The following is a 27,964-nucleotide window of genomic DNA, read 5'->3' as shown; positions in this document are numbered from 1 at the left end:
ATTTGATCCATTGTTGATATTAAAGTATTGCTCAGTACAGCTTCACGGACTGTAGGTTGATCTCTCTAATCATGTAGCAGCGTCTTATCATAAACGATAAGTGTCTAATTTAATCACATTAACAGATCATTTAAAAAGGCACTCTGTGGTTACATCTTAAAGGATAATTACAGTTTTCTACAATCTGGACCTCATTTCTAGCACAAAATACGATCATTTACTGACCCAGATAACTTTGGTGTCATTACAAGTCGTTCCGACGAAATTAGATCCAGCTGAGAGCCACGTATATCCGTATAATGTGAGTCTACAGGGCAGCAGAATGCAGCCTCTAAATAACACATTATCTGCCACGAAACTCGTTCATTTCACCAATATTTTGTTATGATACGCTAGTGCTATTCACGGAATGATTATTATCAGAATGAGCCGAACAGTGCTCAGAGATGACAGCATCCAGGTCAGAGGTCAGTAGGTCAACTTACAGACCCCGGATGTTGATAACAGCTAACCCCGGACTCAGAGGGGAATAGCACTAGCGTATCAAAACAAAATATTGGTGAATGAACGACTTTCGCGGCTGCATTGCGCTGCCCCGCGTACTCGCATTATATGGATATACGCGGCTCTCGGCTGGATCTCATTTTGTCGGAATGACTTGTAATGACACCAGAGTTATCTGGGTGAGTAAATGATCGTATTTTATGCTAGAAATAAGGTCCAGATTGTAAAAAACGGTAATTATCCTTTAACTGGAGGAACTGGAACACAGCAGTGTGTTCTGACACTACTGCAAAAACATTAAACACAACATATTACAATAAAATATATCTGCAAACAATGTTTGACACAACGGCCCTGAGTAAACTGTGTGTGTGTGTGTGTGTGTGTGTGTGTGTGTGTGTGTGTGTGTGTGTGTGTGTGTGTGTGTGTGTGTGTGTGTGTGTGTGTGTGTGTGTGTGAGATACTGGAGTTCAGTTTTCAGCTTGGAGACAATGGGGTCACATCTACAACAGAAGAGACACACTCATTATAAAAGGCTAAAAAAAAAGGTGTGATGATTAGTTATAATTAGGGCCGGGACTTTAACGCGTTAATTAAGATTAATTAATTACACAAAAATTAACGCGTTAAAAAAATGTACGCATTTTAATCGCACTTATTTTTGCACCGCGGAACGTTTCTCACTGGATGAGTTTCAGGCGTACCGATTATACTGGAGCACAATTATTTAACGAGTCAAAAAGCCGCCGACACTGATCACAGCCTGAGGAGTTTTAATGCAGCCTGAACGCAGCTCAAACCGACCCGGTGCCTCAGCACGGCGACCAAGCTTTGATAAATACACTGGATCCGCGCTGGTTTACAGTATCCTCCCAGATTTTAGCCGGTCGCTACCGGAGCTTAAAGGGATAGTTCACCCAAAATTCAAATTGCACTCATTATCTACTCACCCTCATGTCGACTAAGGGCTGGGAGAAGTTTCAGAGTCCTCCGTGGCTTCTCTGAGTTACAGGGGGTCTCGGCGTAGCAGTGCATGTCCATATAACGGTTGCAAATGGATACCACTTTTCTTCCTAACAAAAAGACACACCAAAAAACATCCAAATTGGACGGACCAGGAAGAGGAGCTTCCGCTACAAACAAGCTTGAAATATAGACTTATTTAATTTTTTTCGGAACAATTTCGCATTTCGGGGCTTCAATACAAGACAGACATTACATACGAGCAGCATGGAGGTATTTGGATGTTTTTTGGTGTGTCTTTTTGTTACGAAGAAAAGTAGTATCGATTTGCAATCATTATATGGACATGCACTGCTACGCCGAGACCCCCTGTAACGCCCTTAGTCGACATGAGGGTGAGTAGATAATGAGTGCAATTTGAATTTTGGGTGAACTATCCCTTTAATTAAAAAAAAAACCTTAAATACAGTAATCATCATAGTGTAGTGGCAGGAAAGACAAATAACGTGTTACTTAAACATTTTTCATTGTGCTGTGCTCTAAAAATAAAATAACAAATACTAGTGTAGAGTCCTGTAGGAATGTTCAGCTTAAATTTTCCCCTTAAATTTAGATTCTCAGGAAAATCACTGCTTATCAGGTAATCGTTAATCGATCGATAAGGTCCATCAACTAGCGATTAATGAATTAATCGATAATTTGCATCTCTAGTCTGTTGGTCTTGGTTAAGTACCACCTTGAAAAAAAATAAACAATGTTTTGTTGCTTAAGCTTATGTATTCAGTCAATATTCAATGGTATACTAAAATCCATGTGAAAAAAATTGCTTCTCACTGTTCTCAGGTCAAATATTTATATGCGATTAAAAATGCGATTCATTTTGATTAATTAATTACAAAGCCTCTAATTAATTAGATTAATTTTTTTTAATTGAGTCCCGGCCCTAGTTATAAAATTATATTTTTATCGTTTACATCCTAAACTCTGCTTCATCATCTCATCAAACAGAGTTTTCCAGTTTACCTCGGAGCAGTGGAGGGGGCCGATCGGCCTTCACCAGAGAACTCTGAGACAGAGCGTCTGTCATCCAGCTGAGGGCGCTGCAGCAGTACTCCAGCTGGGAGACACAGACAGAGATGGATGAGTGCTGAGCAAGCAGAGGGGACAGCTGCACAGTAACCAGACACACAGGCAGACACACAACACACACACACACACACACACACACCAATGCTAAGTTGCCAAAAACAAAAAACAAATCAGCTGCAATGACGCATTCAGGTCTGTCACTGGGCTGAAGAGAAGAAGCACCCAAAGCCTGCTGGGATACCTGTTCCCTTGTCAGAAACACCTCCCAATTAGATTTTATTTTTTAAAAAAGGCCTTGAAGAAAGACCTGGACCCTGGATCTGGACTGTAAGAACTGCTGACCTCTGTCTCCAGCAGCCGCAGCCGTCGGTCGTGGTCACGGATCTCTGCCATCTGCTTCAGCACGCTGTCAACCCTACACACACACACATATACACACACACATGCAAACGAGGTGAAGAGAGAGTCTCTGGTAACATGTTGTATGTATCCGTGTATATTTAAGTTTGTAAAATGTTAAACACACTAGATGCCTGTGACTTGCAATCTATAAATCAAAGTCATAAAAGAAATATATGTGTGTAAGAAAGGATATTTAACACAAAACAAGAATAAAATAAGGATACATAGAAGACAAATACATAAATAACTAAATAAAATAAAAAGAGGCTAAAACATAGGATAAGAGATAAATACTGTAATAAGTTAAATACGGAAAAAAATGAGTGAGATACATTAAATTCAAGACTGTCTTTATTTCGCTTTTGAAGGTATAATGTGTAGGAATTCCCCCCATCTAGCGGTGCGGTTGCATATCGGAACGTATTCTTGATGTTGCATTCACGTGAAATCGGGCAGACGTCAGACAGACAACAGACGCTGCATGTAACAGGATAAACAAGCGTCTATGTAAACAAGTGGTCCGCCAGCACGAGGCAAAACAATACAGGCCTGACAATATGTTGTCATGGTGATGTGGTATTGTTTACCTGACCCACATTTTACCGTCTTTCTCTCGTCCAGTAAAATGACATCCGGTTGGTTTGCCGACGGCCGTCTGCCTGACTGCACCTGAATGCAACATCAGTGCCTCCGTCCTTCCTCGCACTACACAGTGGTGACAGTTTTAACAGGCGCTACCTGGAAAACTTTCTCCCCGAGCCGACAGCTCCGCTGAGTTTCTATGGTTACCTACGGTCACGCTGCCACCATAGACTGTAAAAAGAATGGACGTAGCACCCGTGACGTCACCCATTGGTTTTGGGGAGTTGTTTTTGTGACTCAAATATGGCGGCCTGAACAGCGCCATGTTGGATTGGCCGGCAGAGAACCAGCCCACTGGCCTCGAAGCAGCTGTCTCCGGACCGCTCCGGACCTGTCACTCAGCGTTTCCGCTCCCTAATTGGCCAGAGTTTTAACCTAATAAATAGTAAAACGGTAGAGTTAAAAAAAAATTCACCCTTGTGCGGGGGTAGAAACTATCGATTGAGACCAAAAAACGTTCTGACACCAGGCTTTTAACATGTTTATTGAGGACGTAAAGTCAGCGATTTTAACATGGGGGTCTATGGAGAATGCTCCCTTCTGACACCAGCCCCCAGAGGAATCCGAGGGGATTGCAGTTTTTTGAACGCGGAAGTGAGCTTCACTTCTCAGACCGACAACTGCCCCCTTGGTTGCCACTCAACGTAAAAAATGGCGATGCAACATGGCCGCCTCGGTTCGCTGCATCGCCCACTTATGTATTTGTACGAGAAAGCTTTCATTTGTATGCGGCTGTGATTCGACTTCAGTGAAATACGTATTAAGAAAGACATATTTGATTTTTGCTAATAAAAAAACAAATAAGTTACACACTGGGGCTTTAAAGATACCAACATTGGTGGTGTCGAGGGCAGCAGAGAGCATCAGGACTTATCTCCACCACACCACTTACTTGAAAGATGTACGTTTCAGTCGAGCTGTGTCAGTTTCCCTCTGACGCTTATTCTGAGCAGAGAGGTGGTTTTCTTTCTGGATGGCCTCCCATGTGTTCAGGCGGCTGGCCTTCCTGCCCCGGAGCTCCAGAACTGAGGACAGAGGACAGAGTTAATATCAGAGAATATCTGTGGAGACCAAGCTAGGTCCCAGACCAGGAGCACAGACCCTGATCTCTGAGGCCACCACAGGTCCAGCTTCTACTGCTCACCAAAGTGTTTACTCTTGACTGAGGAGATGCTGCGGATGTATCTCTTGATGAAGAGGTGGATGTGTGAGATGATGATGAAGGGCGGAGCCAGGCAGGGCCTCGAGTGGTACTCCACGATCAGGTTGTAGCGCTGAAACTTCCAGTAGGTGTCACTGCGCTCTTGAACTTTGGAGAAGGTGTAACTGCAGACAGTAAACCAGAATCATGATTTGTTTACAGAAAACATGTTTAAATACATCAGTTATCACTTTAAATAGTAGAAATCCATCATAAATATCAATACTGTACCTGAACATGGCAATGAGCAGGTTCACCAGCACTATGTTGGTGAACAGCAGATAGACGACCAGGAGGAGGACCACCAGCCAGTTGGCATAGGTGCTGATACACGGTTCCATGCCAGCCTCGATTTCTGCAGCGTCATTTGTACAGTTTTTCTCCTCTATTTTGTCAGCTGTGTGGAAAACCAGTGAGGATGAAAACACATGAAGATCCACACCACTCGTTTACATCCACCTGTCACAATCACATCCATTATAATCATGAACAGCAGCAACGGAGCCACTCTAGAGAACTTTGCTTTGAGGAAGCACTGAGGGAAAACTCAGTGAGGGAACCCCAGGGAATACTGAGGAACAATAACAGGTTACAGATGAAGTGTTCACCTGTAATCTTTTCCCTTCCACTAAGGGAACATTGAGAGAACAATGTGGAACACTGGATAACACAGGCGGAACTCTGAGAGAACACTGAGGAACACTGTGAAACACTAGGGAACACTGGGGGAACATTGAGGGAACACTGAGGAAGCACTGAGAAACAATGAGGGAACAATGTGAAACACTGTGGTACACTGAGGAAACACTTAGGGAACACTGAGGGAACACTGAGAGAACACTAAGGGAACACTGAGGAAATACTGAAGGAACACTGAGGAAATACTAAGGGAACACTGAGGAAACACTAAGGGAACACTGAGGGAACACTGAGAGAACACTAAGGGAACACTGAGGAAACACTAAGGGAACACTGAGGGAACACCGAGGGAACACTGAGGGAACACTGAGGAAACACTTTGGGAACACTACTAAGGAAACACTGAGAGAACACTAGGGGAACTCTTAGGGAACACTGAGAGAACACTAAGGGAACACTGAGGAAACACTAAGGGAACACTGAGGGAACACTGAGGAAACACTAAGGGAACACTGAGGAAACACTTTGGGAACACTACTAAGGAAACACTGAGAGAACACTAGGGGAACTCTTAGGGAACACTAAGGGAACTCTTAGGGAACACTGAGAGAACACTAAGGGAACTCTTAGGGAACACTGAGGGAACACTAAGGGAACTCTTAGGGAACACTGAGGGAACACTAAGGGAACTCTTAGGGAACACTGAGAGAACACTGAGAGAACACTAAGGGAACACCGAGGGAACACTGAGAGAACACTAAGGGTACAATTGGGAACACTGACGGAACAATATGGAACACTGTGGGACACTGAGGGAACACTGAGGGAACACTGTGGGACACTGAGGGAACACTGAGGGAACACTGAGGAACACTGAGGGAACAGAGGTTGGAACAGTCAGATTAAGCTTCTCACCGTCCATCTCAATAATGGGAATTTGTCCAAAGATATGCAGGTACGGTCTGTAAAAGACTCTGCGGAAGATCCAGTTTGGACGTGGATCATACGAGTAGAGCAGAGCCTGATTGGCCACGCCATAGGCCATGAGCCACACAGCCAGGAAGAAGAGGAAGAAGAAGACGTCCTTCATCTGAGGGGAGAGGACACAAAGATTCACTCAAAGTTCTGTTTCTAATCCAGATGTTACACGTTAACGTCTGTTACTCAAGCCGTGTCAGTTTTCTTCACACTCACCATTTTTCCAACAATGATGATTTTGGGTCCGAGCTGTTTATGTATGGCAAAGATGTGGATCAGACGGAGAGTGAAGACCATGAAGTCTATGGCCATGATAGCACGGCCAACATTATAGGTCACTTTAGACATCCTGCAAGAGACAGTCGGGGGTGAGCGTCACACAGTGCTGCAGTGGACAATGTCCGTCCTCCAGTCAGTGTCTCACCCACCGAGGAGCATGTGTCTGCAGACCCAGAGACCTGCAGATTCAGACCCGCACTTTTGGACCCGCACATTCAGACCCCTTGGTTTTTTGCTACAGCGCCACCTGTTTTGTATGCTAATGGATACAGATAATGTGGACAATATGGATGGCAGTAGGAACATGAGTATCGAACGTGAATTACACTGTTCGTTTAATGTCATAAAAGTTTTTGTCGAAAATGTATCTGACAGTGTGGGCCGACGTTTCCACAAAAGTATGACATTTTATATTTTATGAACACGTTGGCCCACACACAGCCTATAATTGTATTTCTGTTTAATTTAAGCACACAGTATTAACCATTTGATATACCATAATACGTTTACTATGATAGTCTTATATGCACGTCAAATACAGTACCTCATATAGTATATAATATTGATCTTTTTGGAAGCTCGCTTGGCCGGCACACTTTGTTTAAGTTAATGAAACCAAGATACTTTTAATACTGTGTGCTTAAAATAAACAGAAATAAAATTATAGGCTGTGTGTGGGCCAACGTGTTCATAAAATATAAAATGTCATACTTTTGTGGAAACGTCGGCCCACACTGTCAGATACATTCTCGACAAAAACTTTTATGACATTAAACGAACAATGGTATTCACGTTCGATACTCACGTTCGTCCTACTGCCATCCATATTGTCCATATTTTGTATCTGTATCCATTAGCATACAAAACCAATAGTAACCCCATGCAATAGAACATTTAAACACATTTTATAGGTTATTTAAAAAAGTTTAAAAGTGTTCCAAGCTTCACAAACAATTAGATCTTGGTGTTTTATTTGGATTTTGCCCTGTCAAAAAACCATAGTGCGGTTCCGCATTAAGGGGTCTGAACGTGCGGGTCCACAAGTGCGGGGGTCTGACTGTGCAGGTCTCCGGATCTGCAGCCATATACTATTGCACCCACCTGAAGCACAGAGCCAATATGAAGAGGATCATGGCCGTCAGGTCGCACTTGTTCCACACATCTTGGATGTAGTTTCTCATCCTCTGGAGCACAAAGGTGCTGCCCACGAAGAAGGTCTGTGAGCCAGAGAGAGGAGTCAGGGAGGGGACTGATCAGAGCGTGTTTCTGTGTGTGTGTGTGTGTGCATGGCCGCGGGAAGTGGGGGTGCTGCAGCAGTGGCCAGAGTGAGATTGGAAAAAAAATATTTATGAATACGTAGCCTATTACTGTAATAATTTATGTTGAATGTTTTGGTGACTAATTAGATCTTCCAATGTTGAACTCTTTATAGACCTAGAGTAGAGTGTGTAATCTTCCCACTGAGAGAAACAGCAGAGCTCCCTGACAGCTCTCAGTGAGCTGCAGGTGAGTCTGCAGGAGAGCGCAGCACCTTCTTTCTTTTTTCTTTTTCTTTTTAGCGGAGTCGTCCTTAAACACACAGATGTCCATGTAAGTTTGTCATCTGGTCGTCTTTCACGTGAACAGCTCTTCTACCAAGTTTGCAAATTGGCTGTGTGGTTTTTACCTCGTATTTGTGTCACTGTCAGTTTGAAACTAGAGAAAGTTTATTGAAATGTTACTCTGGCTACAATAGGAAGTGCTTTTATTTTTTCCCCTTATTTATTTATTTTACATTTAGCCTATTTAGGTGTATAGGACACTTTATAGCGCCAATGACTATTAAAATCCCAACCAGTTTTGTTATTATGATAAGACTTCGTTAATAATAAGACACAAAACGTGTGCAGATTTGTTTTTTCATTCTGTCGGGAGTTTATTTCTCCATAAGGTGGGGGGATGTCGTCCTAAAAAAGGCTATTTTTTTCAGCACCCCCTGCTCAAAATGACTTCCAGCGGCCCTGTGTGTGTGCGTGTGTGTGTGTGTGTGTATGTGTGTGTGTGTGTGTTGGAGCATCATGGACCAACCTGGCGGATCTCCTCACAGACTAAGGTGAAAACCCAGAAGTACAGCACCAGCTCCAACGAGGCGGGGCCCTCGGGGAGCGGGCCCTTGAAGTCCACCAGCAGAACATAGGCGAACAGGCAGAGGAACAGGAAGTACATGAGCACGTTACCGAGGAACGAGGTGACGGGGGCGAACCAGAACTGTCTCCACCGGGACACAATGAACGGTCTCTTGGAGGTGACCGACAGAGAGTCTGAAGAGAAGAGGAAACAGGAACGATTATCAACCTTTTGGTTAAAAATCCACTAGAATCAACCTGTATCCTCACAACTGACTCCTCTTGGTTTACAGGGACCTGGTCTCCTGCTGCCCTCTGCTGGACTGTCTGCATTAATACCAGTGGTGCACCAAAATAATTTCTTCTCATTTCAGCTCTGACTTCAGATTGTAAAACAATTCTGGTATAAAATGATGACTTTTACTGGATTTCTTTTTAAAGGGATAGTTCAACATTTTGGCAAATTGGCCCATTGCCATAATCGCTATAGTCATAGCAGTAGGTTCGTTACCTTTAATTGTCGGTGTAAGCTATTTTTAGAACGGCGGAGCGGAGTGGAAGGCTGCTCAGAGCTACGCTACGGAGGCTAAAGGAATTTCTTGGTTTCCCTCATCAAACTCATCAAATACACAATCCAACAACTCCAAAACGCTTTCGTGGACAAGTTGTGACCTGCACATTCATCACCACGCTATGAGATAATAACGGAACGTTATGAGACTGAGTTGTTTTAGAGGTAAAGACAGGGTAAATACAGAGTCTGCTTGCTGAAAAACTGTCCCTGAACGCAACGCGCATCAGCGGTTTTGCATGTATTTACCTTGAAAACAACTCTGTCTCGTAACGTTGTGTTATTATCTCATAGCGTGGTGAATGTGCAGGTCACAACTTGTCCACGACAGCATTTTGGAGTTGTTGGGTTGTGTATTTGATGAGTTTGATGAGGGAAACCAAGAAATTCCTTTAGCCTCCGTAGCATAGCCCTGAGCAGCCTGCCGCTCAGCTCCGCCGTTCTAAAAAATAGCTTACACCGACAATTAAAGGTAACGAACCTACTGCTATGACTATAGCGATTATGGCAATGGGCCAATTTGCCAAAATGTTGAACTATCCCTTTAATGCAAATTATGTTCAATTGTATGTTCTCCGTGCAGGAAATAGTCATACCCTTGTTTCTTGAAGTCTAATCTTGGCTAAATGAGGAGGATTCAGGAGATTTGCTGAGAGGTTGATGTAAAACAGCAGCATCTCACCTTTGAGTCTGTCCTTTAGAGCCCGTAGCTCCTCAGCCTCCTCCTCACTGTAACAACAGAGAATCAGGAATTTAATCAAACCTGAAGAAAACTGACAATACAACATCATCTCTTTCTGTTTGAATATGCGTGTTTACTTTTGTACGATGTCTGCGAGAGAGAAGACGGTGGCATCATTTCCATCCAGACTGTCTGTGTCTCTGCTTTGATAATGCTCCACAGACTTCACCTCCTCCTCTTGCTCCCTGTGACAGGAGGACACACAATGACGATCATTTACAGACCTCCTTTGAAACTTGTGATGATGTCAAATCACAGATTCTGTTGAACCCCAGGACAGGAGACCTGAAACCTGAGGTGGACTCAGAACACTGACCTGAAGCTGATGAGGTCTGAGTAGAGGAGGGGGGGCAGGAAGAAGGTGAGAACCAGTTTCCAGACCTCAGTTTGCCTCTCCATGTCACCCCACCAAATCTGAGACAGCAGAGACTACAACAGAGAGATGACCATCACCTTCATCATCATCATCATCATGACCAATAGTGCTCACAGCGGCCTCCAATCACACTCTGACCTGGACAACCAGGGCCGTTGTAGGGGAGAAAGGTGCTGATAATTCTAGGGGCCCAGCGCCCAGTGGGGCCCACAATAAAACCCTAGTTTACTCTTTATATGACTGAATTATTCTGCATAAGACCCTGACTAATACTCATAGTAATGCTGCATTAGCATCAAAACAAAGTAAATAAAAAATGATAATAGATATGTAGTCTATGAAAAAAAGTGGAAAAGTCAGGGGAAGGGGCCCACTTTAGTATTCTTTCAGGGGGCCCAGAATTCCTAGCAACGGCCCTGTGGACGACTAAAACCTGTATTAGATCATGTGATAAAGACCTGGATCTGGATCTGATGTTGAATCTGAATTCAAATCTGTATCAAAGCTGGAGTGTCTCTACCTGAACACCATCGTGGCTGAAGAAGAGGCGGGCGTCAGCTGCCGTGGCCATCTGCAGACATGTAGCCCCGCCCCACACCGGAGACTTCCTTATAAGGAGAGTGAAGGCGCGGCTCTCGCTGTTCTGGTAACATTCTCCAAACACATCTGAATATACAGCAAAACACTTTGTTGCAATTAATTGCTGCAGTCGAAAAAAGTCAAAATAAGTCAGAGGGGGAGGGGCTAGTCAGATAGGAAGGGGGGTGTTTTTCAACCTTGGGGTCGGGACCCAACGTGGGGTCGCCTGGAATTCAAACAGGGTCGCCTGAAATGTCTAGTAATTGATTTTTAAAAAAAGACTGATAAAAATATATTTTTTTAATTAACTAATTATTATTCTTTTAAAAATTATGAACCCTCCTGTTGTCCTTCTGGGTCAAGGAAGGAAGGAAGGAAGGAAGGATGGATGAAGGGAAAGAAGGAAGGAAGGAAGGACAAAGGGAAAGATGGGAGGAAAGAAGTAAGGGAAAAAGGAAGGAAAGATAGGAGGAGGGAGGAAGGGAGGGAGGAAACGGATTTGTTCAAGGAAGGAAGAAGGGAAATTATGGAGGAATGAAGGAAGGGGAAAAGAAAGGAAAGATAGGAGGAGGTAGGGAACAGATTGGGTCAAAAATGAAGGAAGAAGGAAGGACGAAGGGAGGGAAGGAATGGTGGGAAAAGGATTGTGGGAAAAAGTAAGGACAGAAAGATGGATGGAGGGAACAGATTTGTTCAAGGAAGGAAGGAAGAAGGGAAAGAAGGAGGGGGAAAAGGAAGGAAAGAAAGAAAGATGGAGGGAGGGAGGAAACAGATTTGTTCAAGGAAGGAAGAAGGGAAATAAGGGAAAAAAGGAAGGGGAAATGGATGGAAAGAAAGATGGAGGGAGGGAAGAGATCAGGTCAATTGGATCAAAAGAGGAAGGAAGGAAGGAAGGAAGGAAGGAAGGAAGGAAGGAAGGAAGGAAGGAAGGTAGGAAGGAAGGAAGGAAGGAAGGAAGGAAGGAAGGAAGGAAGGAAGGAAGGAAGGAAGGAAGGAAGGAAGGAAGGAAGGAAGGAAAGTAAAGGAAAAAGGATTGTGGAAAGAAGGAAGGGAGAAAGGAAGGATGGAGGAAGGGAACCGATTGGGTCAATTTGACCCAGAAAGACAACAGGAGGGTTAAAATCACCACAGACAATCTTAAACAACTGTATTCTATACTTTCACTTTCCCAAATAAAATGCAACATATAAAATCTAAGCTGGTGCATCTTGATTGACGGGGGTCGCCAGAAATCTGTGACGTCAAAATGGGGTCACGAGGCAAAAGAGGTTTTGGAACCAGTGCGTTAATGAGGGGGAGGGGCTAGAGGACAGAGACTCACCGTGTGCCAGGTCCTCAAACGTCTGAGCCAGCTCCTTCATGGCCAGCTTGTTCTCAGTCTCGATCTCCAGCTTGGAGAGCTCCCTCAGCAGCTTACACCCCCCCAGAGCACACAGCACCGACTCCCCCGCCTGGAACACACATACAGGGACAGGGACAGGCTGCCAGTGAAGACCGGCTCGGCTCGCATCAAACCAGATGTGCGGGTTGGTCATCGCTGAGTCTCACCATCTCCCAGAAGTAAATGGCCATCTCTCTGCGGTTCTGCAGCACGGCCCAGATGAAGAGGGCTGCCCAGGGCGAGAGGCAGCGCTGCTCCCGGTACAGACACTCCCCCAGCAGCAGCTTGTTGACTTGCTGTGACACAGAGGCACAGTGAGGGAGTCAAAAACACATGTTCAGGAAGTAGAATTTGTTTATGCTGCTTTCGTTTAAGTTTATTAGGATCCAAGGAGTCTTTGCTTTGACTCTTTTTTAGCTTTAGGCAATTGATAACAACCTTTTGCGGCATGCCTTGTTTCATAGGCATGATGTATATCAAAGCTTAAAGGGATAGTTCAACATTTTGGCAAATTGGCCCATTGCCATAATCCCTATAGTCATAGCAGTATATTCATTACCTTTATTTGTTGGTGCAAGCTCGTGGCTCTGCTCCACAATTCTAAAAAATAGCTTGCACCGACAATTAAAGGTAATTAACGTACTGCTATGACTATAGGGATTATGGCAATGGGCCAAATTGCTAAAATGTTGAACTATCCCTTTAGGGCAAGCCGAGCTGCTCTGTTCTGATCCAGCTGCAGTTTGCCAGGTCCCTCACGTTTGCACCTGACCAAATTCTTGAGCAGTAATCTAGTCTAGACTCCGGTCCCAGGCGACCCACCCTGAGAGTCCTCCTGAAGCTGGAGCTTGGGTCCAGGTCCAGAGGTCCGTAGTAGAAAGGCTGACAGACGTCACCCAGCAGGTCCCACAGCAGACGGGAGACCTGCAGCACCAGCACAAGGTCAGCAGGCATTGATAAAGTCCTCAAAACAGCTTGTTTCTATGGTTACAGAACTACATCTACTGAAGTCATTAAAGGGACATTGTGTAACTTCTCCTGGTATCTATTCATGAAAATGTATTATTTTTTTCAAAAGTCTGTTTTTCATTGATCAGTAATCCCCCCCATCAACAAAGTGAAGTGTTCCTTTCAGCTCTGAATGAGCCGTTCATATCATTCATATCTACATGGAGCGGGTAAGCTCGGTGCTGGCTGCCATGTGGTGTCTCCATGTTTTTACGTTCAGTGGCAGCGTGACGGTAGGAAACCACGGAAACTCAGCGGAGACACCGGAGCTGTCGGCTCAGGTGGAGGTGGCGTCTGTGAAAAGTCACCGCGGTAACGCAGTGAGGAGGAATGGAGCGTTACACTGATGCTGCATTCACCTGCAGTCGGGCAGACGGCCGTCGGTAACAAACCAGATGTCATTTTAGTCACAGAAGTCCAGAGAGAGACGGTAAAATGTGGGTCAGGTAAACAATACCACATCGCCATGACAACATATTGTCACGTGTATTGTTTTTCCTCGTGCTGACGGACCACTTGTTTACATAGAGGCTTGTTTAAGCCGTTTCGTGCAGCGGCTGTCGTCCGTCTGCTGTCTGTCTGCCCAATTTCACGTGAATGCAGCATGAAAAATACGATTGAATTCACATAATACTGGGAAAACTGGGTCAAATATGTCACTCCTCATAGGCCAGATTTTATTTTCACAAACCAGTGGCTATGATGTATGAGAAAGATCACTTATATTGAAGGTATAAACAAAGCACGCACATCCCAAAAACTGACACTGGGTGCTGGACAAAAAAAGGTCAATGATGAAAAAAGGAAAAATCCGCACACCAGCAAAAAGCTCCAGAGCAATAAATAATTTATTATCACCCAAAGGGAGTAACGTTTCGGGCTCAAGGAAGGGTCTTTGAGCCCGAAATGTTACTCAAATTATTTATTGCTCTGGAGCTTTTTGCTGGTGTGCGGATTTTTCCTTTTTTCATCAAAGATCACTTATATATAATAATAGATATAAACAAAAAGATTATTTCGGCATTTAGGGCAGACAACAGGTGCAAGAAATATGCTCACATGATGTATATGTTGTGAATGTCTGATTCTAAATGTCAATAAAAAATAAATTACAAAAAAAAAGAAGAAAAATACGATTGAGTTGCTTGCGATATACAAGGCTAGATGGGAGTAATTCCTACACAATGTCCCTTTAAAGTAAACAAGCTCCAGATGTAATTACTGTTTGCAGCTTCATCGTCATCAACAGTGTGATTAATCCTCCTCCTCCTCCTCTTCCTCACCTCGTACAGGCTCAGCTCCATTGCCGAGGCCGGGCCAGTGAGGGCACTCTGAGGACTCTTGAGGGGGGACGACGCAGACCTGTCCAGGCTGTGCAGGGACCCGGCCAGGGCCTGTCTCTCACTCAGACGCCTCTGCAGCAGCGTGTAGGTCAGAGAGCTGTCCGACAGGGAGCGGTACAGACCCTCCAGGCGCCGGTACGTCAGGTAGTCCAGGATGTTCAGGCCGTTCTCGCAAAACAGACGCACAAACTGAGGCTTGTCGTTGATCAGCGCGTCCGTCATGGAGTCCTCCAGGTCGTCGTACTGAAAATATGATCATCTCATCAGCATCGTGTGACTACGGTTGAGTGTACGGGCCACAGAGGAAATAAAATCTTAAATTTACACTGTTATTATCATCCCATTATAAGATTGTGTTCGTAGGAGAAGTCATGGATAGGGGAAGGTGCATACAGGGCAGGGAAGACAAACATATTAATTGTCTATTTTTATCTACTGTCTATTTATCTATTTTATTTATTTTATTTTTAATGTTCTAGTTATCATTATTTCTTTTCTTTTTTTTAAGTTGTCTGTCTGTTTTTCTCTCATTATCTGGTTTGATGATAAGACTTGATGACACGTTAACAAAATTAAGAGCAACATGTATAGCCTTTTTTTCAAACCAAAAGTTTAATTAAGAAGAATTAAAGCAGAAGTAAGTGATATATTTGTGTTAATATAAGTCTTAAATAGTTATATCTTCCGACAGCAATCACTTACATAGAGTGTTTGGACTGAAACACGGGTCTGTCAGTCACTCTGCTGTGCTCTGAGCCGAGGAGAAAACATTTATCGTATCCTACAGTTTTTATCCAATGAGGAGAGAGAACGGCATGCAGGGCTGTGTGTGCAGCCAAGGAACGCCGTGAATGTGGCGACGTAGGGACGAGGACTGTTATGGTGCGTTCAAGGAAACTCGTAACTCCGAGCTGTGAAGTCGTACCAGTTCGATCTGGTACGAGTTCACAGGTCGGAAGTTACGAGTGGCCGTTATAGTGACTTTCACCGGTAAAACAGGTCGGAAAAACATGAGTGGGTTGCTTGGAACGCTACAAAGTCGTAAGTTGTGACTTGAAGCTGTAATTTACGATTTCAAAAGCCGGCCTGGAACGCAGCATTAGCGAAAACGACCGGGTCGCTTACTTCTGCTTTAAGTCATAATATGGTGAAAATAAAGTGGTCATTTTAGGTTTTGTGGGTTTTTTTTTCACATTTTAAAATGAGGAACATGGAGCATGCTCTTAAATTCTACTTCAGCACAGGATTCACCTATCATGTAGATCCTTCTTTTTTTTAATCATGAGTTAAGTTGGAGATGGACTCCCAGAAGTAGCTCAGGCTGCACTGACTTGGACTATAAACACTGAAAAAGGCTCATCAGAGACTGACATTTCAGGTCCATCAAATCCAAAACATTACACATTAAATCTAAAACACATATTCAAATAACTAAATACTATACTATTTAAATATGCTATTTACTGTTGCAATATCCTGCCATGCAATATCTTTTTTTTTTCTTTGCATACATCGGTACACTTCATTTACCTATTAGTTGATTTCTTTTTAATTTAACTCTGTTGTGTCTCTTTATCTGTTGTTTGTGTCTATAGCACTAATTACAAGTTTGGTTGTACTTGTGTAATGACAGTAAAGGCATTCTGACTCTGATGCTCCTCCCATTTGATTGTTGTGTGTAATATTTCTAAAAATATAGTTTTTTTCTCAAAATGTCAGTTTTCTTTTTTTCAGTGTGGCCTTCAGGTCCACATCACAGCACTGTCAAACCATGTTGGTCATGTGTTAGACAGAATATAATGTGAGGCGAGTGTGGTGGTTCACAGAGAGATCCTGACTCTGTAGAAGGAACACCTCAGAACAACAGCAGACTGAAGGAGGAGCTCAGCCTGAGTGTCAACAGGTGAACAGGTGAACAGGTGAACAGGTGCTGCTCTGTTGTTATGTGTTCCTCTCACCTTCCACTGTATGTCTCCATTGAAGAGCTCGGCCTTGGCGATGTCCACTCTGTTCCAGGCCACGGCCAGTTTCAACTCCTCTGTGCACTCACTGGCTGTGCTGCACATACGTTTACTAGCTACACACACACACACACACACACACACACACACACACACACACACACACACACACACACACACACACACACACACACACACACACACACACACACACACACACACACACATAAAGCAACATTAACTTGTACAATCATAGACACAGGATACATATGACAGTTATTTGATGCTGACCCTAACATTGTGTCTAAAAAGTCAGAGAGAAAACACTCTCAACATATTGCGCCGTCTGCTTCTTCTCCCTCCCCCACCCTTCATTATGGATTATTCTGGTTTCTTATGATGAAAGTGGATTTGCAAGTGAACCATGAATGAGGTGGACCAGTACTAATATGTATGAGAAGCTGAGTCCTGTGAGTCCCTGATCCTTTTCCACGTGTCCCATCTAAATCTACATCCTGGTCCTGGAAAATGGAGTCAGTGTGCTACAGGTTCTTATGGTTGTACAGTTAAACCTGTTGATTGGTTTTTCTCTATACATCATTTTCACCTTTATTGTGTTTTTGTTTTTGTTGTTGTTGTTGTTGCTACTGTTTTGTTTGTTGATGTTGTTTTTTGCTTGTTGGTCGGATTTAGTTGTTTAGAATTATGGATTTGTATCAGTGATTTTGATTTTTGTGAAATTATTATTATTATTTTTTTTTTTAAACCTGTTGATTTATTTTGTTTCCTCTGAACAATCTCACACTGACCAGTGTCCTCATGTGACACCTACAGACTGTGGACACCTTTCACTACTTGAGCTGACTTCAGTCTGTCTTCATATTGTGAGTCTCTCTGCCTGACACAGTAAATAAGGAGCTAATGAACTTGACTTACCTCTGACTAAGGCTTTCAGAAGAACTGTATCAAACTCATCAGAGCCCTCCTGTTCTCCATGGAACACAGTGATGAGCTCTCTGTTCTGATGGATGCTCAGGGCCTGGACACACACACACACACACACACACACACACACACACACACACACACACACACACACACACACACACACACACACACACACACACACACACACACACACACACACACACACAGATTTCACATCATTCATGTTTCCCACAGAATGACAGAGTGATTAAACGCAAGACTCCTCCTGTCTCCTGCTCACTAAGTGTAACACATCTACACTGTCACTGATTAAACACTTCAGACTGGATGAGAGCAGTGGTGTAGTCTAGTGGGTATACTGCTGACTGGTGGTTCTCAAACTTTTTTATATCAAGGACCCCAAAATTGACACAAATTAGACCACGGACCCCCATTGGACAAAATTTTGAAGCAACCACCAGAAATACACAAACAATCAATGTACGTTTAAATTAGGCGTAGCTACATTTTTGAAAGATTATAGAGAAATTTCTGGAAAAAAATGGTACAATTTCTCCAAAAAAGTTGAAACATTTCTAGAAAAAAGTGGTAAAAATTCTCACAAAAAAATAAACAAAAAAGTTTTAAATCTTTCTTAAAAAAGTGGTAAAATGTAGCAATTTTTTTTAGAAGAAACTGGTAAAATTTATCAAAGAAATTCTAGGAAGAGTGTTAAAATAAAAATAGTATATACTGTAGTAAATAGTAAAAAGTTTTTTTTTTTTTTGAGAAGAAACTGGTAAAATTACTCAAGAATTCTAGAAAAAGTGGTTAAATTTCAAGAAAAAGTTGGGGACACTCCTTGAACCCTGTCAGCCCTCACACTTTGAGAACTGTAGTTAGATAGTTTAGTAGATAGTTGTACTGGGTATACTGAAATATTTATGCATTTTCAGTGGGTATACTGAGTATACCTGAGTATCACACAGACTACACCACTGGATAAGAGGTTCAGCTACGTGTCCACAAACAGCAGGACACACCAGCCTCTGCTGCCATGTGACGGGGTAAAGTTACTCACGCTGTCCACCAGTCTTTCCAGGTCGACTTCGGATGGGAAGTGTTTGCGGACCTTCTCGCGGACCTTGTCGCGGAGCTCCGAGCTGAGGCCCTGAGCCACCTCGCCCTCTGCGGGGGGGGAGGTGGGGCTGAGGGGGACGGTGGACAGGTCGTGCAGCTCGCTGATAAGATCTGCAGCCGGACCAGAACCAGCCAGAACCAGCCAGGGGGTGGCCTTTTTCAGAGAGGCATCTAGTCTCTAGAGGGACAAATAGAGATATGTTTGTTCATTCATGAGTCCAGTGGGTGCTTCATGTTACACAACACACACACAATCAGTGTATCATCTTCAGCTCTTTTACGGTTGTATTACCCTCTGAAGCCATATTCACTACACTGGCAGAAACAAACGGATCTACCTTCACCAACATGTTTATGTAAGCGATGTGCAAGTGCAAATCAAACATATTACAACTTCCACTGTCACACCCTTTAAAACCATTTGTATCATATTTCATACACAGGTTTTTGAGACCGAATAGGATCTGATACATGTGTTCTCCATTCACTTTCCTCTCCATATTTTCTTAATCCTGACTCTGGTCTCACATTTACCGAGAGCAGAGTTCTGCTGAAATCCAGGAACTAAAACCACCTTTCCTGATTCTGTTTGCAAGTGTTTTTAAACAATAGGCCCACTCAAATTAAATACACTTTATTGTCCCGACACGGAAATGTATCTTGGGCAACATAGTGCTGCAGGCATAAAATAAAAAAACAGTGAAAAACACATGGAGACAAACAATCTCAGACAATTTCACACAGCTGTCAGACATCCAACTACACTGTATTCAAAATGTATTGCCCCAAACTGATCCGTGGTCCTGAATTTCAGCTGTCTAAAAGTCGCAGAAATTAGCATCGCCATCGTCGTTTCGCGGCAAACTGACAGCCATAGCAGTAAAGATGCTAAAACCTGTTTTAATTCTGGCTTTAGCGCTGTTAACACGTCACAGTTTTAATATTTTATAGGACAGAATAATAGAGCATTGGCATCTGAGACATAATTGTTGTCAAGTTGGCGCAAGTTGCTTTACATAGAAATCATAATAATAATAGGCTAAAATAAAATATAAAATAGAATAAAATAAAAGTTACATAGAATTGCACTTAACCCGGAAGGAGTAATAATTTAAATCTGATTAAAAAATAAGAATAAGAAGTACAAAGTGCCGTAGTTCCAATTAACAGCTTATTGTGCCAGGAAGGTAATAAATATCAGGTGTATCTCTCCTTCATTCAGAACATGTGGTCTGTTAGCTGTGAGGCTGATGAACCTGTGCTACCTATGCTCTGACACTGTGAATACACTGTGGTGTGTGTGTGTGTGTGTGTGTGTGTGTGTGTGTGTGTTTGCAGAGTGTGCACCAGTGCTCCTCACCTCCAGCATGTTGGCTTCTCCTGAGATGAGCATGCACAGCACTGGGATCTCAATACTGCCGCTTCCTGTTGTTGGTCCAAGACAAGGGGTGAGATTAGAGAAGCTTTTCTTTACATCAAACTGTTTGTCTTATTATGACACATGCAGTACATCTAACAATCATCCACACATCGTACACAGCGTGATGTGCTGTGCAGGTCAGACCTTCACCACTAGAGTGCAGACAGGTGCAGGTAACCTCTATACATCAATCTACAGCCATATATTCACTACGAGGACTTTCGAAAAGCGAAGCGTTTTCACACTACATTTCCCATGAGCCTCCGCGCGCACACTGAAATTCTTGGACCGGTGCAAGACGGACGAAAGCGAAAGCATTTTCCAAGAATGTTTTCATTCATCAAGAATGAAAGTAGGAGGTTCGAAGATGATCAGATACCGTCGTAGTTCCGACGCTATTCCCATGAGTCTGCATAACTGATGATGATTCCACTTCCTCCTCCACCAATCAGTCAAGTATCAGGAAGTATGGTCACTGTCTCTCCCTCCTGAGTTACAGTGCCGGATAATGGCATGTTTGTTTTTGAAGAACATTATGATGTTGTAATGATCATTTGATATAAAATTGCCGTCACCTCATTTTATCTTTATAGAAATTTGAAATAAATTCTGCCATAATTAATTAATGTATACATTATGGCCAAAAACATTCATGGGTTTTGTGAGGTCACAGTGTGACAGAGGTGATGGAATTTCATTTGGATATTAATATCCCTGCACTGCATTGACAAGAACAAGATAACGTTAAACTTTGATCTTTGAAGACCAAAATCTAATTAGTTCATACTTGTGTCAAATGTTAGTGCAAAATCTAAACAAAAATTCAAGGTGGTCTTGAAAGAACCTAAACCATTTTGGGGAGGTCACTTTGACCTTTGACCACCAAAATCAAATCAGTTCATCCTGGGGTCCTGGTCCATGTTCAAGCCAAATATGAGAAGTTTCTGTGAAGGTGTTTGCCTCTGGTTCTGAACATGGAAATGATCCATTTGTTCTACATGAAAAAACATCAGAACGGCTTCGAGCAGCTTGAAGGAGCACCATGTCTGATGTTGTGTCTCTGTCTCACCCCAGATGCCAGTGCGCTGGTGGGAAATGTAGTCCTCCAGACTGGCACGAAAGGCGGTCTCTCCCCCCCGCCGGCCCACGCTCCCGTCGTCCACCAGCAGGAAAGACTGGCAGTTGTTGTCCAGGCAGAAGGAGTCACGTGACGTGTTCTGGACGTAGTAGCGAGCGGGAAAACTGCCCTTAAAGACACACAGGGCAACCAGAGTCAGAGACAAGAGAAGGTAGCCTACCGGCCTGTTACAGAATAAGTTCCAAAAATTCTACTTTTAAACCACTTGGATGTAAATATGTCAATGTGTAGGCCTGAAGGGGAGGGAGCTTTTTTAATTTTTTAATTTTTAAAATTTTTAATTGATATTTATATAGTGCAATACAGGGTGAGAACACTCATATAACACGAGGGTGCAACATAGGTGATCAACAAACACCAGCACAGCAGAAAAGAAGAATGTGTGATTGATTTCTTGCGTGAGATTTTTAGACCAGGAGAGATTACAGTAGTCAGTATTAAGAGAATGAGAGAGAAAGGATGCATGGGAGAGAAAAAAGAATATATAAGTAAAAATATGTAGTAGTAGCCTACTGTAACCAAAACTCTCTGACCTCCGACTGGGCTCCGAGGACCAAGTCCCCCAGGGTGGGAGCAGGGCGGGACTGGTGGGGTTTCATTCATTCGTTATTTCTGTTATTTTCTTTTTCTTTTTTTTAATTTGCGTTCGTTTTATTCTTTCTCTTTTATTATTATTATAAGATAATACTTTATTGTCAGATCACTCTGAAATTTGTCTTGCGTCCCATGACGTCCAAGTTTCACACGAATAATAACAAAATACAAAAACACACATTTACAAAAAGCATAAATGTTACCCTCAAAGGTCACATTTAAAGAGAAACACAAACTACCTCCTAACTCCATTCACAACATAAATCCAACATTACAATGTGTCTTTGGTGCAACACCCAGTGCTCAGTCTGTACATGAACCCTAGTCTACTTAGAGACCAAACTCTGATTTAACAGTTTGACAGACTGAGGGACAAAAGAGTTCCTCAGCCTGTTCAGTCGAGCTTGTGGAACTCTAAACCTTCTATTTGATGGCAGAAGCTGATATTCCTCGAATAACACGTGAGAGGGGTCAGATGAGATATTACTTGCAAGAGACAACATTCTTTTAGTATATGCTGCTTGAAAATGTAACTCCAAAGTTTGACCCACAATCTTTGAACAGATATGTAGCAGTCTGGTTAGTTTGGTTTTAAGTTGGACAGACAAACAACTAAACCAGGCACTAATTCCATACTGCATAACACTCTGCACTATAGATTGAAAAAATAATAACAGGATGTGTTTGTTTGCTCCAAATGACCTCAATCTTCTCAAAAAATAAATACGTTGTTGTACCTTGCAACAAATAAAGTCTACATGTACACTCCAGGACAAAGTAGCGTCCACATAGATGCCCAGATATTTATAGGAGGAAACTTGTTCAATCTCAGCATTATGTACAGTAACTGGTAGAGGGTATGAACCCACTGGGAGACCAAAAATGATTTCTTTTGTTTTCTTTGAATTAATAATGAGTGAATTGTTTTCACACCACTTCACTAATCTGTCTGTAGCATGCTGATGAACACAAGGATCATCTTCAGGGCTCAACAAAGACAACAGTGTAGTGTCGTCTGAAAATTTCAAAATAAAAGTATTTGGACATTCTGTTTTACAATCATCAGTATAAAGTGTGAAAAGCAATGGAGAGCTCACACAGCCCTGGGGTGCTCCTGAGTTAGTAACAATAAAAGATGAGTGTGTCTTGTTAACTTTAACTATCTGGTTTCTATTCGTGAAAAATGAATGATACCAGTGAACTAGATGAGGATTAATCTCCATTTGAATCATCTTTGCCAGTAGAAGTTCTGGCTGAATTGTATTGAATGCAGATGTAAAATCAAAAAAGAGAGCCCTAGCTGTACATTTAGGCTTGTCTAGATCATTATTTTATTTATTTATTTCATTCTCAGTTCTTCTCAGACATCTTAGAAATCGCTGTATTGCTGCGCTAAGAAAAGCTAAGTCTGACTACTACTTGCACTCCATCACCAGCTCTAAAAGCTGTCAAATCAGTCTCAAGAGCTAACAGCTCCTTCCTAACTCATATTGGCCACAATGGTCACAGTATTTTAACCGACTGAAAAGACATCTATATTGAGTTTAATGAGCACTTTGCTGCTGTTGGCCACCTTTTTGTTCAGGATATGATGGATCTGGATTATAACCCAGGATGGCTTGTTTAGCTTGTCTTCCTTTTCTTGTAATGAAGTCATTGGTGCTCTCCTTGCTATGGATACAAAGCAATCAACTGGAGCAGCGCCTCTAATTGCAGAATACATAACCCATATTTTTGGTTTGCAGACGGCCGTCTGCCTGACTGCACCTGAATGCAACATCAGTTGCCCAGTCCTTCCTCACACTACACAGTGGTGACAGTTTTAACAGGCGCTACCTGGAAAACTTTCTCCCCGAGCCGACAGCTCCGGTGAGTTTCCGTGGTTGCCTACGATCACGCTGCCACTCAACGTAAAAAATGGCAATGCAACATGGCCGCCTCGGTTCGGTGCGTCGCCCACTTATGTATTTGTAACAACTTGTAACAACTCATTCTAAGGTACCAGAAAGCTTTCATTTGTATGCAGGTGTGATTCCACTTCAGTGAAATATGTATTTATGAAAGACATATTTGATTTTGCTAATAAAAAGCCAAATAAGTTACTTAGTTAGAATGTAGGCCTATACATGTATTTGTTTCTTCTGTTTGCGACAAGTATGAAATTTAACATTTTTACTTCATCACCATTTAACTGGAGAGAGTTAAAGTAATACAATCATCACTGCTGGCTTCTTTCCTGTGGATTTACTGGTGTGTTACTGAGTGTTATCTTGTTACTGGGTGGGTGTGATGGACCACGCGCTGTGATGTGTGTGATGTGTACCTGGGCGTTGACGAGCTGCTGCCTGTTGTGCACCAGGCCCCAGGGGGCCAGTCCCACAGCGATCACTTTCTTCTGTGAGAGAGCTGGAGCTGCAGAAGCATGGTCCCTCACCGCCTCCCCCACACAGCAGGACACCCCCTCCCTCAGACCCCCCGTCAAGATCCAGGCCCCTGGGCAGCAGAGGAGGTCACAGCGTATATTACATAAGAAAACATTTACCAAACTCATATATATATATCAATAAAGAAATCATTACTTACAGTAATTAAAATATTTATTTAAAGGGCCCATATTATGCTGTTTTTCAACCATTTCACATAGGTCTAAGTTGTCCAACCATATTGTATTCATAGTGTATTGTCCCCAAATCAATCTGCAGCTCTACACCTCAGCAATCTAAAAGTGTCTCTCCAGAACTCTCATGAGAACGAGCCGTTTCTGTGTCTGCACCTTGAAATGCAAATAAGATGTGTAAACCACGTCCACTCCACACCCGTCATGGGAAGAGGGTGTGGTTTTCGCTACAGGTACCATGTGCTATTGTTGACATTGGAAATAAGGATGGGCAATGATTCCTAATGATCAAATAGACACTCAGTTAAAAAAATATATACATATCATCTTGTCTGAAAAAATGTAGGCTAACTGGTCCTTTTTTTACTGTGGCAGAAGGAGAACCATGGAGACTCCTACAGCCATCAGAAAGTTCTGTGTGAAACTTATAAAAACTCCAGCCACTGTCCCTTGCAAGGCTCTGATGAAGGAAAATAAATGTTCTTGCAGCCGATAACTTCACACTTCACACAAAAGTGAAGACTTTTTTCACCTTCTGGCGTCATAGAAAGGCCACAGGAACACATACAAGCTAACCGCTACAAAACCAGTTAAAAGTGGATTTTGCATAATATGGGCCCTTTAAAATGTCCTCATATAAACTTCTCCATGTTGTTTTCTCACTGCTTTCTACTGGTCCCAGACAGTGCTCTCTCCAGGTTCTTACCTGTGCTCTGTGCGGCCCGGACCAGCCCGTTCCTCAGGACATCTCTCACCCACGTCTTGATCTTTCCATGGCCCTCACCCCCCACCACCGACACCACCAGGTTGGGAGAGGGTAGCCCCCAGTGAGCCGTCATCAGGGTGTAGATGATCTGAGGTGGCGTGTCACATGACAGCCGCAGGAACTGGACAGAAAAACAATCACCATGATACATTCATACACAGGACACCAGGTTACTGGGCCGTTCAGGCTCATTTAAAGGGATACGCCAACAATTTTTTTTTCATGTCTTGCCTCACTCCCGAGTTCATGACGAGCAGATAGACACCATCCTTTCGACTGTGCGTGCAGTAACAAGGGAGATACGGGCAGAGCTGGCGCACTGCTACTTAGCTTAGCTCAAACTCTAGAAGTGCATAGGTAGTGTCCTGCCTCCACCTAAAGTCATCAGAGAAACTCTTCAGCAAAACTCTCCGGTAAGGCATCTTGAGCGGTCAAATGCCGGTAACGGGACGAGATCGGTCAAAACGGAGGGTTCAAGCAAAGACGCTTTATTTTGGTTCAAGCTAGCTACATCGAGGGTAGGTTAGCTTCCTATTTCAAAGTAAAAGCACTAATTCTATCGTCATGGTTTTCTGTATGTAAAGGGTAACAGGGTTTTATTTTGTGAAAGTAACCGGAAGTGCGTTGGTCACAACGACTAGCTTGAGTAGCGCTGAATTTGTCCGAACAAAATTGTAAACAGCTGGTATTTAGACATATTAACGCCTTAAAATGTTTGAAATGTTGATAAAGTGATATATTTACAGAGTCTAGAGCTAAAATGAAATCAGCTTCTGACTGCTGATTTCGGCTGGGGTAGGAGGCAGGCTAACACTACTTATGCACATGCCAGCTCTGCCTGTATCTCCCTTGTTACTGCACGCACAGTCGAAAGGATGGTGTCTATCTGCTGGTCATGGACTCGGGAGTGAGGCAAGACACAGGAAAGAAATGTTGGCGTATCCCTTTAAGTGACTAGTAACCTGGTTAGTGAACAATCCACTTGTGCAGCAATCAAACCTCTGCTATAGGTCTGTGCTAGTTTAGAATCATAGCTCAGACATCCATCCATCCGTTCTCCTTAGTAAGTATAAAGATCTGAAAAGAGAAACTGTCATGCTCTATGATACAAATATGAAAACAACCTGTGTGTGTGTATGTGTGTTTATGTGTTGTAACAGATGAGGCAGGTTAAAATAAAACACAATCTTACAGCTTCACTGACAGAGGACTGGTTTAACTGCAATCAGCGTGATACATTCAGACATTGAGCTTTTTCATATCAACATGCTCCAACCTGGACAGGTGAAACCTGGGTTAACTGAGCCAGGTGAACCAGAACAGATATTCAGGATTGGCAAAGTTAAGTTAAATTAAGCCAGAACCACCAGCTTCATGTGTGATGGATCTACCTTGGTTACCATGGCGGTCTCATGGGGACCTTGCTCTACTCACATTACTGTGTCTGCGTCCAGCACCAGCGAACTCCAGCTCTCCGAAGGCGTCGGTGGGACATTCTGAGGAGTGCTGCTTGCTGTCCCACTGGGTGACAATGGCTGCTCCAAAATAGTCCCCTGTCGCCACGGAGTCGTGGACCTCGCGGACACCACCACACTGACACAACGCTCCATTACTAACACACAACACACACACACACAAATGTGTTATTCTGTGTATGAAATCTCCTGGGACATGATGATAGAGTTTTTACAGTGATGATGACGTCAGCCGATAATGAAAACTCCCGTTTATTGATACAAAGCGCTCAATTACTCATAACATAATGTTATGAGTAGCTGGTGACGGTGCAGCAGCTCTTTCTGGACTTCAAAACTGCCCTTTAAAAACTTGTTGGTGATGTCACAGAGGCTAGATCCATCTTTATTTCAAAATTCAAAATAAACTTTATTGTCCCCGGAGGGAAATTTTATTGGGGTGCTACTAATTCACAGTACAGGAATGAGTCTATATTGCACTTTACAGATTATTGCATCTTGGCCCTAGTAATTGCATCAGTCTCTATAATAGGCTTTATGCACAGCTCCACTACTTCCTGAACTTTAGCCAGCTCCTTTATTTCCTGTCTTACATTATTGGACCAACTGATTAATCCAGGTGTGTCTGACCTCACAACAATGGTCAGGCACACCTGGATTAATCAGTTGGTCCAATAATGTAAGACAGGAAATAAAGGAGCATGGCTTATTTCAGGAAGTAGTGGAGCTGTGCATAAAGCCCATTGCACGTTGCATGTTTAAGTTTAAGTTTAAGTTTAATACGTTTATTTGTATCAGGGACAATGTACAAAGAACATTAGTCTCGAGATGAGAGAAGATGCTTTGTACCGGATTTAGCTTACTAGCTACTTTCCATCCGTAGTCCCTGACCCTGTATGTGTAAACTGCACACATCAGTCTAGTTCAATAAGGGATAAAGTGCCCAACAGGAATAAAATAATGACAAGAATATAAAATAACACAAGGAGCAGCAGATTAACACCAAATCAGAATCATATGAATTCAGACAGAGATAAAAACCAAAACCAAAAGCATAAAACCATTATGATCCAGAAACTGGATAAACTGGTAGAATAAGGCTTAAGATTGACTTTACTAAAGGG

The 27,964-nt window shown here is 42.9% G+C and overlaps 1 protein-coding gene across 1 annotated transcript in view; it reads right to left on the bottom strand.

Moving 5' to 3' along the window:
• Window positions 1–942: 942 nt before the first annotated feature.
• The window catches only part of trpm4a (transient receptor potential cation channel, subfamily M, member 4a), a 38,635-nt gene continuing 11,613 nt past the window's right edge, over window positions 943–27,964 (bottom strand). The window contains exons 3-28 of the mRNA XM_083978041.1: window positions 26,800–26,977; window positions 25,306–25,486; window positions 24,306–24,475; window positions 21,320–21,497; window positions 20,191–20,255; window positions 18,772–19,008; window positions 17,700–17,802; window positions 16,761–16,879; window positions 14,743–15,045; window positions 13,274–13,375; window positions 12,619–12,747; window positions 12,392–12,521; window positions 11,012–11,157; window positions 10,432–10,544; window positions 10,193–10,300; window positions 10,056–10,102; window positions 8,765–8,997; window positions 7,799–7,914; window positions 6,635–6,767; window positions 6,356–6,530; window positions 5,033–5,198; window positions 4,745–4,926; window positions 4,493–4,625; window positions 2,899–2,971; window positions 2,491–2,584; window positions 943–1,007 (exon numbers count right to left, since the gene is read on the bottom strand). Coding sequence (XP_083834167.1) covers window positions 982–1,007; window positions 2,491–2,584; window positions 2,899–2,971; window positions 4,493–4,625; window positions 4,745–4,926; window positions 5,033–5,198; window positions 6,356–6,530; window positions 6,635–6,767; window positions 7,799–7,914; window positions 8,765–8,997; window positions 10,056–10,102; window positions 10,193–10,300; window positions 10,432–10,544; window positions 11,012–11,157; window positions 12,392–12,521; window positions 12,619–12,747; window positions 13,274–13,375; window positions 14,743–15,045; window positions 16,761–16,879; window positions 17,700–17,802; window positions 18,772–19,008; window positions 20,191–20,255; window positions 21,320–21,497; window positions 24,306–24,475; window positions 25,306–25,486; window positions 26,800–26,977 — 3,640 coding nt within the window. The 3' untranslated portion in view covers window positions 943–981. The remainder of the gene's footprint in view (window positions 1,008–2,490; window positions 2,585–2,898; window positions 2,972–4,492; window positions 4,626–4,744; window positions 4,927–5,032; window positions 5,199–6,355; window positions 6,531–6,634; window positions 6,768–7,798; window positions 7,915–8,764; window positions 8,998–10,055; window positions 10,103–10,192; window positions 10,301–10,431; window positions 10,545–11,011; window positions 11,158–12,391; window positions 12,522–12,618; window positions 12,748–13,273; window positions 13,376–14,742; window positions 15,046–16,760; window positions 16,880–17,699; window positions 17,803–18,771; window positions 19,009–20,190; window positions 20,256–21,319; window positions 21,498–24,305; window positions 24,476–25,305; window positions 25,487–26,799; window positions 26,978–27,964) is intronic.

This window comes from Trachurus trachurus (genome assembly GCF_905171665.1).
Source record: "Trachurus trachurus genome assembly, chromosome: 8".
Taxonomy (NCBI): Eukaryota; Metazoa; Chordata; class Actinopteri; order Carangiformes; family Carangidae; genus Trachurus; species Trachurus trachurus.
This window is presented reverse-complemented; position numbering and strand designations above follow the sequence as displayed.